General features: G+C 34.4%; 1 protein-coding gene across 1 annotated transcript in view; it reads left to right on the top strand.

The window, feature by feature from the left end:
* The window catches only part of LOC135092969 (cell adhesion molecule Dscam1-like), a 153,045-nt gene that overhangs the window by 92,026 nt on the left and 51,019 nt on the right, over positions 1-10,000 (top strand). Inside the window, exon 5 of the mRNA XM_063991793.1 lies at positions 380-529. Coding sequence (XP_063847863.1) covers positions 380-529 — 150 coding nt within the window. The remainder of the gene's footprint in view (positions 1-379; positions 530-10,000) is intronic.

Raw genomic sequence — 10,000 nt, 5'->3', positions numbered from 1 at the left:
TCTCATCCTTTATCCTTTTCTCCTTCAAAGTAACACACCCTCCTTTCCCTCCATCCCTCCCTCCTTCCCTCCGTCTCTCCTTTCGTCTTACTCATTCATCTCTCCATCTTTATTTTCTCTCTTCCACAGTAACTTCCCCTCCCTTTATTTCTTTCTCCCTTTCCTCCATTCATTTTCTTTTCTCTTTGTCTTCTTACCCTTTCCTCCTTATCCACATACTTTTATCACCCACCTTCCTTTCCTTCTTCCTTTCCTTCCTTAGACCAACCTTCCGTTACTCCCCTCCTACCTTCTCTCTCCCTTCTTTTCTTGCCACACATAAACACACACACTCACTTTCTCCCTGCACTTTCTCACCTCTCTCTCTTTCTTCCCTCAGATGGACGCGTGAAGATGGTCTCCTCTGGGCAGCTGGTAGTGAGGAACGTGAGGTCTTCTGATACCCAGCTGGCGTTCCGATGCAGGGCTGTTCACACCCTCACTGGGGCCACGCATGAGTCACCGAACCCAGCCAGGATCTACGTCACAGGTAGGAAGTGAAGATCATCTGAAACATTTTGCGCCGTTCCTCCATTACTTTTTAAAGGTTCTAGTTGAAATTACACGATGTTTTTACGGTTCTAGTGATAGGTTTACAAGATTTCTACATTGTTAACAGAAGTACTCTTGGAAATGCAAGATCTACGTCATTCTGTCACTTTGCAAAGGCTGTAGATGAGATGCCTGGTTTTCAAGGGTGTTTTTACGGTTCTAGTGACAGATTAACAAAAAATATTTCCATTATTAACAGGAGAAACACTCTTGTTAACGCAAAATCTACATCATTGCTATTTTTCAAAGGCCGTAGATGAAGTGACAGTGGTTTTCAATGGTGTTTTGACGATTCTAGTGACAGATTAACAAGATTTCCACATTATTAACAGGAGAAACACTCTTGAGAACCCGGCTAATCGTCTCTGTGGCCTTTGAAAATAGTCATTCTTGTTTATTGCATGTTTCCTCTCCTTTCGCGGCCTCTCTGTACTAGAATTTCTACCCTGTCACATTCCTGTCTTTCTTTTTATGGTAAACTCTGGAGCTCCCTATCTGCCGCTGTGTGTTCTCGTGTCTCTGACCTCAACTGTTTTGTAAGGGAAGTTTCAAGGCTGTTTTCCGATTTTAAACTTGCTTTCTTATTGTCACTTTATGGGTCTGATATCTTTAGTGGACGTCTCTCTCTCTCTCTCTCTCTCTCTCTCTCTCTCTCTCTCTCTCTCTCTCTCTCTCTCTCTCTCTCTCTCTCTCTCTCTCTCTCTCTCTCTCAAAAGACGAGAAATGGACTGTCTACTTCCCCTTTCACTTGTAACTCCTTTAAACTTTACATCTCCCTTCAATCTTCCATCAATTCACTACTATCCACCTTACAAATGCAAGAGTGAACCAGTTTTTCCACTCCATCGTCCCTTTCACTGACAATTCGGTGAAACAACAAAAGACGGAAAAGAAAGAAGAATAAAACCTCCAACACTATCTTTCTTTCTCTCCTCTGTCCTTTCACTGTTATACATCCCCACTTCTCAGTCTCATCACTCTCATCCACCTCACTAATACAAGAGTGGACCAGGATTTCCACTCCCTCATCCCCTCTTTCACTGATAACCTCCATATAGCTCCTCCTCCTCCTCCTCCTCCTCCTCCTCCTCCTCTTCTGCTTTTTCCACTTCCGTACAAATTGGTCTCTTTCAGAATTGCGTATCAGAGAAAGAGAAAACGAGCCTGACCTTTGCACTTTTGAGGGAAACTACTTTTTTTTCTCCTGGGGAAAGCCACTTTTTGTAAAACTTTCTTTAAATTTTTGGTTCAGCATTTAGTCCTGAAGTTTGTTTTATGACCCTTGGCCAATTTCCTTTTATAGATGGACTGATAGATAGACAGACATGCAGACAGGGAAATGTGGACAGATAGATAGATGGATGGATGGATAGACAGATAGATAGATAGGCAGAAAAATAGATAGGAAGGAAGGTACGAGTAGGTAGGTAGGTAGGGACGTAATCAGACATAGTTATACAGTGAGTGTCAAAATAGGTAGATAGATACATTGATAGAAAGATGAATGAATGGGTTGGCTGATAGATAAACAGATAATTAGATAGGCAGATGGACAAAGGTACACAAAAAATAGATAGATAGATAGATAGATTAATTGATTTATAAATACATAGATAGACAAATAGCTAAACAGATGGGCGAGTGGATTGGCTGATAGAAGGACAGATAACTAGATAGATAGATGGATGGAGAGAGATAAGTAAAAATAGATACTTAGATAACTAGACAGAAACAGGGACAGACAAACATAGAAAGACAGATAGACAGACAGACAGACAGACAGACAGACAGACAGACAGACAGACAGACATATAAGTAGACTGAATGGACAGAGGCAGTTTTCCTTAAGATAATCTATTTTCTTAATTTGATCTCCGGTGGCGAGAGATGAGATTGGAGAGAGAGAGAGAGAGAGAGAGAGAGAGAGAGAGAGAGAGAGAGAGAGAGAGAGAGAGAGAGAGAGAGAGAGAGAGAGAGAGCATTTCATGATTGTGTCTCGCGGAAGAGTAAAGAGAAGGAAAATATTAGCAGTAAAAAAAAATTAAAAGCGACGAATAAGAAAAGCAAGAAAAGAGAAAAAAAGATGATAAAGATGGAAGAGAAAGACGACATGAAACTTTTTTATAGTGATGAGAATGAAAAGCTGGAAGAAGGAAGAAAAGGAGAAGAAGGAGGAAAAGAAGAAGGAAGAAAAGAAAGAAGACGAAGAAAGATGTTGAAAAAAGAACAAGGACAAGAGAAAGAAGGGTAAGAGTGGGAAAGGAGGAAGAGGAGGAGGAGGAAAAAGAAAAAGAAAACGAAGTATGAAAAGAGGGAGAAGAGAGTGAAGTGGAAGTAAAAATGATAAAAGAAATCAATGAAATAATAATGATAAGAAGAAGGAACGATAGAGAGGATGAAAGAGGAGGATGAAGCAGAAAAAATAAATAAATAAATAAGCAGAAAAAAATAAACTGGATAAAATAAAAAGGTAAACAGGAAAAGAAAATGAAAACGAAATGTAAAAGCAGAAAAAAACTGAGTAAAAAATATAAAATAAAACTTAAAAAGAACATGAATATTCTGTATCAGTTTTTAAGAAATTCCAAAGCGCCCCATTAGAGAGAGAGAGAGAGAGAGAGAGAGAGAGAGAGAGAGAGAGAGAGAGAGAGAGAGAGAGAGAGAGAGAGAGAGAGAGAGAGAGAGAGAGAGAGAGAACAGCGCACGTATCGAATCACATTTTCTTTAATTCTACTTTTCCTTCTCAGAGAGAGAGAGAGAGAGAGAGAGAGAGAGAGAGAGAGAGAGAGAGAGAGAGAGAGAGAGAGAGAGCAGCGCACATACCAAATCACATTTTCTTTAATTCTACTTTTCCTTCTTAGAGAGAGAGAGAGAGAGAGAGAGAGAGAGAGAGAGAGAGAGAGAGAGAGAGAGAGAGAGAGAGCAGCGCACATACCAAATCACATTTTCTTTAATTCTACTTTTCCTTCTTAGAGAGAGAGAGAGAGAGAGAGAGAGAGAGAGAGAGAGAGAGAGAGAGAGAGAGAGAGAGAGAGAGAGAGAGAGAGAGAGAAGTCATTTCTTTAATTTTGCTCTCACAATATTCCTTCCATCTTTTATTTTCGTGTGTGTGTGTGTGTGTGTGTGTGTCGCGTAGGAATGATCAAGAGGCGTCTCGCGGGAGGATGTTCCGAAGCTCCGAAACAGCCAATCGCGTGGAAGTGCTCGATTAGGGAAGGCTTCTTGAACCCGAACCGTCCCCGCGAGGCTTCGAATCCATTCCGAGCTATTACGTGGCGATTGTTAGTCCTGGAGTTTTTTTTTATGTCCGTTTGTTGTGGTTGTTATCATAAGTTTTATTTGGTGTTTATTTTACGTTTATTATTGTTATTATTATTATTATTATTATTATTATTATTATTATTATTATTATTATTATTATTATTATTATTATTATTACTATTAGTGTTTATCATATTTTATTGTTTTGAAGTGTTTATCTCATTTTGTGTATTGTTTGGTGGTGTTCATTGTTTTTGGTGGTGTTTACAAGTTATCATTTTTCTATAAAAACTGAAATATGATTTTTTTCTCATCCGTTCTCCAGAAAACTCAAACGACTATTTTACATATGTATAATGGTTCTTTTATAAGTAAAGAACATGTGACAGTTGTTACAGAAAAATCATTAAAATTATATTCTTTTCAAAATTTTTAACACAGGACCTGTACAAAAAATAAAAAAAATTCCATTAAAACTTTTCATCTAAGCTTACAGATGATTAAATTATGAAATGCAGAAGAAGAATATTTATATAAAATGTATATAACAAACTATAAAGTGTGTGTGTGTGTGTGTGTGTGTGTGTGTGTGTGTGTGTGTGTGTGTCACTTATTGTATAAAAATTGTAGTATGATTTTTATGTCAACTGTTCTCTAGAAAACTCAAAAGGCTATTTTACATATGTATAATGGTTATTTTATAAGGAAAGAACATATCACAGTTGTTACCAAAAATTTCTTTAAATTAAATTTTTTGAAAATTTTTACCACAGGCCCGGACCTGTACAAAAAATTAAGAAAAATTTTCCAACAAAAGTTTTTCATCTAATACAGAAGAAAATACATCTAATACAGAAGAAAAATATTTATATAAAATATATATATATATCAATCGAAAAAAATGTGTAATTTACGTGTCATACTTTTTGAATAAAATTTGAAATATGATTTTTTATCTCAACCGTTCTCCAGAAAACTCCAAAGACTATTTTACATATGTATAATGATTCTTTTATAAGTAAAGAACATATGACAACTATTGTGGAAAAATTCTTTAAATTGAATTTTTTCAAAATTTTTACCACAGGTCCGGACCTGTACAAAAAATTAAGAAAAATTTTCCGACAAAAATTTTTCATCTAATCTTACAGATGATTAAGTTATGAAATACAGAAAAAAGAATATTTATATAAAAGTGTATATCAATGGAAAAAGTGTGTTATACGTATCGTACTTTTTGTAAAAAGACTGAAACATGATTTTTATCTCGAGCTTTCTCCAGAAAACTCAAATGACTATTTTACATATGTATAATGGTTCTTTTACAAGTAAATAACATATCACAGTTGTTACAGAAAAATTCTTTAACTTGAATATTTTTCAGAATTTTTGCGACAGGTCCGGACCTTTACAAAAAATTTTGAAAAATTTTCCGTCAAAATTTTTTTATTTACCGTTACGGAAGATAAAATTATAAAATGAAGAAGAAGATTATTTATGTAAAATGTACATATTAATCAAATAAGTGTGTATTTTACGTGTCATACGTTTTGAATAAAATTTGAAATATGATTTTTATCTCAGTTGTTCTCCAGAAAACTCAAAAGACTATTTTACATGTGTATAATGGTTCTTTTGTAAGTAAAGAACATATCACAGTTGTTACGGAAAAATTCTTTAAATTATATTTTTTTCAAAATTTTTATCACAGGTCCGGACCTGTACAAAAAATTAAGAAAAATTTTCCTACAAAAATTTTTCGTTTAAGCTTACAGATGATTAAATTATATTATGCAGAAGAAGAATATTTTTATAAAATGTGTATATCAATCCAAAAGAAGTGTGTATTATACGTGTCGTAATTTTTGTATTAAAATTGATATATGATTTTTATATCAAACGTTCTCCAGAAAATTCAAAAGAATATTTTACATATGTATAATGATTCTTTTATAAGTAAAGAACATATGACAGTTATTACGGAAAAAAATTTTTAAATTAAATTTTTTTCAAAATTTTTACCACAGGTCCGGACCTGTACAAAAAATTAATAAAAATTTTCCAATGAAAATTTTTCATCTAAGCTTACAGATGATTAAATTATGAAATGCACAAGAAGAATATTTATATAAAATGTATATATCAATCAAAAAAAAATGTGTATTTTATGTGTCGTACTTTTTGAATAAAATTTGAAATATGATTTTTATCTCGACTGTTCTCCAGAAAACTCAAAATACAATTTGACATATGTATAATGGTTCTTTTATAAGTAAAGAACACATCACAGTTGTTACAGAAAAATTCTTTGAATTAAATTTTTTTCAAAATTTTTACCACAGGTCCGGACCTGTGCAAAAAATTAAGAAAAATTTTTCCGATAAAAATTTTTCATCTAAGCTTACAGATGATTAAATTATGAAATGCAGAGAAACGAATATTTATATAAAATGTATATATCAATTCAAAAAGTGTGTATTATATGTGTCGTAATTTTGTATAAAAATTGATATATGATTTTTATATCAAACGTTCTCCAGAAAACTCAAAAGACTATTTTACATATGTATAATGATTCTTTTATAAGTAAAGAACATATGACAGTTATTACGGAAAAACTCTTAAAATTAATTTTTTTTTCAAAATTTTTATCTGTAAAAAAAAAAAAAAAAAATTCAGACAAAAATTTTTCATCTATTCTTACAGATGATTAAATTATGAAATACAGAAGAAGTATATTTATATAAAAAGTATATGTCAATGGAAAAGTGTGTGTTATACGTATCGTACTTTTTGTAAAAAGACTGAAACATGATTTTTATCCCAACCTTTCTCCAGAACACTCAAAAGACTGTTTTATGTGTAATGGTTCTTTTATAAGTAAATAACATATCACAGTTGTTACAGAAAAATTCTTTAACTTAAATTGTTTTCAGAATTTTTACCACACGTAACCTGTAAAAAAAAAAAAAAAAAAAAAAAAAATTTTCCAACAAAAATTTTCCATCTACCCGTAGAGATGATTAAATTATGAAATGAAGAAGAAGAATATTTGTATAAAATGTATATATCAATCGAATAAGTGTGTATTTTAGGTGTCATATTTTTTTAATAAAATTTGAAAAATTATTTTTATCTCAACCGTTCTCCAGAAAACTCAAAAGACTATTTTACATATGTATAATGGTTCTTTTATAAGTAAATTTTCATACTAGGCCACTTTCATAGTAGGTCACAAAACTAATACCAGATCAAAGTCTTTCATACCAGGTCACACTTTTCATATCAGGTCACGCTAACATTACCAGTCCACACTAATCATACCACGCCACTTTTTTTTTACCAGGTGTCGGTACTCACAGCACATCGCATTAATCAGCTCACAGTACGTGGGTGAAAAAAATGGAACAATGGAGAGAGAGAGAGAGAGAGAGAGAGAGAGAGAGAGAGAGAGAGAGAGAGAGAGAGAGAGAGAGAGAGAGAGAGAGAGAGAGAGAGAGAGAGAGTGTTAGTGTGTGTGTGTGTGTGTGTGTGTGTGTGTGTGTGTGTGTGCCATTGATCTATCAGAATATGATTAAATCTTTCCTAATTATACGTATAAATATTATGTAAAACAGGGGTATTTAAATTTCTCTTCAGTGTGTCTTCTTATCTCACGCCTAGGTTAAGCCAAGAGGAGAGAAATTATTGGGCAGAATACTATTTACTTTTATCTTCTAACGCAAAAGTAATGTAAGCAATAGCATCTGACTTCCAAAACCATCTTAATACCAACTCCTTTCATTTATCTTCTTATTATATGTGTATTTCTAATTCTGTTGTCCTTTTAACTTATTAGCAACAATATAAATACGAAACAAAAAAAATAAAATAAAATAAAACGTTAAGTAAACCCTATACTAATTATATATACAAGTTTATTCATTCATTTGTCATCCTACACACACACACACACACACACACACACACACACACACACACACACACACACACACACACACACACACACACACACACACACACACACACACACACAAACCCATTTCTTCTCTACGTACTTTTCCTCACTCTAAGTTATTGGCAAGACATCAATACACATTTGACAAAGAGCAACTTCACCTTACTCTTGCTCATTTCTTTTCCCGCACGATTCTTTAAATTCTCGGGAGTAAAAGTGCACCAGTAAATAGCAGCATAAATTTGGCGCTCTAAAAGATATATTGGCGTTGTATATTTCGCGTTATATCTCACGGGCTATTGTGCGTGAGCCGGCGGGATCATGGAGAGAGAGAGAGAGAGAGAGAGAGAGAGAGAGAGAGAGAGAGAGAGAGAGAGAGAGAGAGAGAGAGAGAGAGAGAGCTATCAATAACATTACCTGACATTTAATATCATCACTATTAAATTCCTTTTCGAAAATGTTATGGCGTCACAACAACGTACGTATGACAGAGATTAGGCCTATAGCAGAGAGAGAGAGAGAGAGAGAGAGAGAGAGAGAGAGAGAGAGAGAGAGAGAGAGAGAGAGAGAGAGGCTGATGTCGTGCTTTAAATTAATTGGTTTTCTCTAATTTAAGTAGCGAATTAGTTCTGACCGATGAGAGAGAGAGAGAGAGAGAGAGAGAGAGAGAGAGAGAGAGAGAGAGAGAGAGAGGAATGAAGTGAGGATATATGTGAGAAAATTGATCAGAGAGAGGGAGAGACAGCCAGCCAGCCAGCCTCCCAGGTGAGCAGTGCACGCTTCACTCAGGTGCAAAGTTACCTTCTCTAACTTGATAATAACTTATTGGCCGGGACTCAGAGGGCTGGTGTCGCCTGCAGCAGTCCCCCTTCACTCGCCCAATTTCTGTAGGCCTCGTTTTCTGTGGTGGAGTTTTTTTTTAGGAAGAAAAATGGGAATAGGTTCTTTAAATTGCTTATAAAAAAGAAGAAAAAGGCAAGGAAAAATAGAACGAAAATTAAAAAAACAGGAAAATAGTAAAACAGGAAAAAAAAAGAATGTATTAAAGTAATGTTTTTTTTCCTTAAATCTTATCTATTGATATCAGTCAAATATTACATTGAAGATTTTGACTAAAAAGTTAAATATAGGATTTTTTTTTATTGCTTATAGAGAAGAAAAAAAAACTACTTGTTTGTAAATATAAATGTAGAAAATGCTTGGAAATATTAATTAATTCTCTTATTTTGAAATTAAATACTGTTTTTTTTTTCTCATTTAAATCTTACTGTGAATTATAAGACAGAATAAAAAAAGTACAATACATAAACAAAACAAATAAAGATAGTAAAAAGTGCAGTATATAATTACAATTGACTCTGACATTTTCTGCAAAGTTACAATAAAGAACATAGAAGGTTGTATTTATGTTACAATTACTGGTAAACGATTAGGAGACAAAAAATATCCCTGTAAAACGCGTGGCAAGTGAGTGTCTGTAGTATTAGTGAGGAGCGACAGTATTTGAGAGAGAGAGAGAGAGAGAGAGAGAGAGAGAGAGAGAGAGAGAGAGAGAGAGAGAGAGAGAGAGAGAGAGAGAGAGAGAGTGTTGAGGGGGACGCTGGGAAGACTGACAGATAAACAAACATAAAGATAAACAAACAGACCGGTAGTGACAGAGAGAGAGAGAGAGAGAGAGAGAGAGAGAGAGAGAGAGAGAGAGAGAGAGAGAGAGAGAGAGAGAGAGAGAACAAAACAATATATCCCACACAGATCATTGAAGGAAACAGGAAAGAAAAAAAAATGAAATAAACACACAAACTCTCTTACCTTTTCTTCTTCTTTATATTACTTCAGAGAGAGAGAGAGAGAGAGAGAGAGAGAGAGAGAGAGAGAGAGAGAGAGAGAGAGAGAGAGAGAGAGAGATCCAATATTGAGATGTGGAGGAAGTCTCGTGCCAGATGCTCCTTGAAAATAGTGTTACTCCACCTCCAGGACCTTTCTACAAAATTGCCTTCTAGTGACTCTCTCTCTCTCTCTCTCTCTCTCTCTCTCTCTCTCTCTCTCTCTCTCTCTCTCTCTCTCTCTCTCTCTCTCTCTCTCTCTCTCTCTCTCTCTCTCTCTCTACAGTAGCAAATAAAGACATGACAGTTTGTGCTTTTTTTTCCTTTTTTTCTGTTTTCTTTCATTGATTTATGCCAGAAGTCATTG

This window comes from Scylla paramamosain, chromosome 41 (assembly GCF_035594125.1).
Source record: "Scylla paramamosain isolate STU-SP2022 chromosome 41, ASM3559412v1, whole genome shotgun sequence".
Taxonomy (NCBI): Eukaryota; Metazoa; Arthropoda; class Malacostraca; order Decapoda; family Portunidae; genus Scylla; species Scylla paramamosain.
Note: the sequence above shows the minus strand (reverse complement) of the source record. Positions and strands in the feature narration are given on the sequence as shown.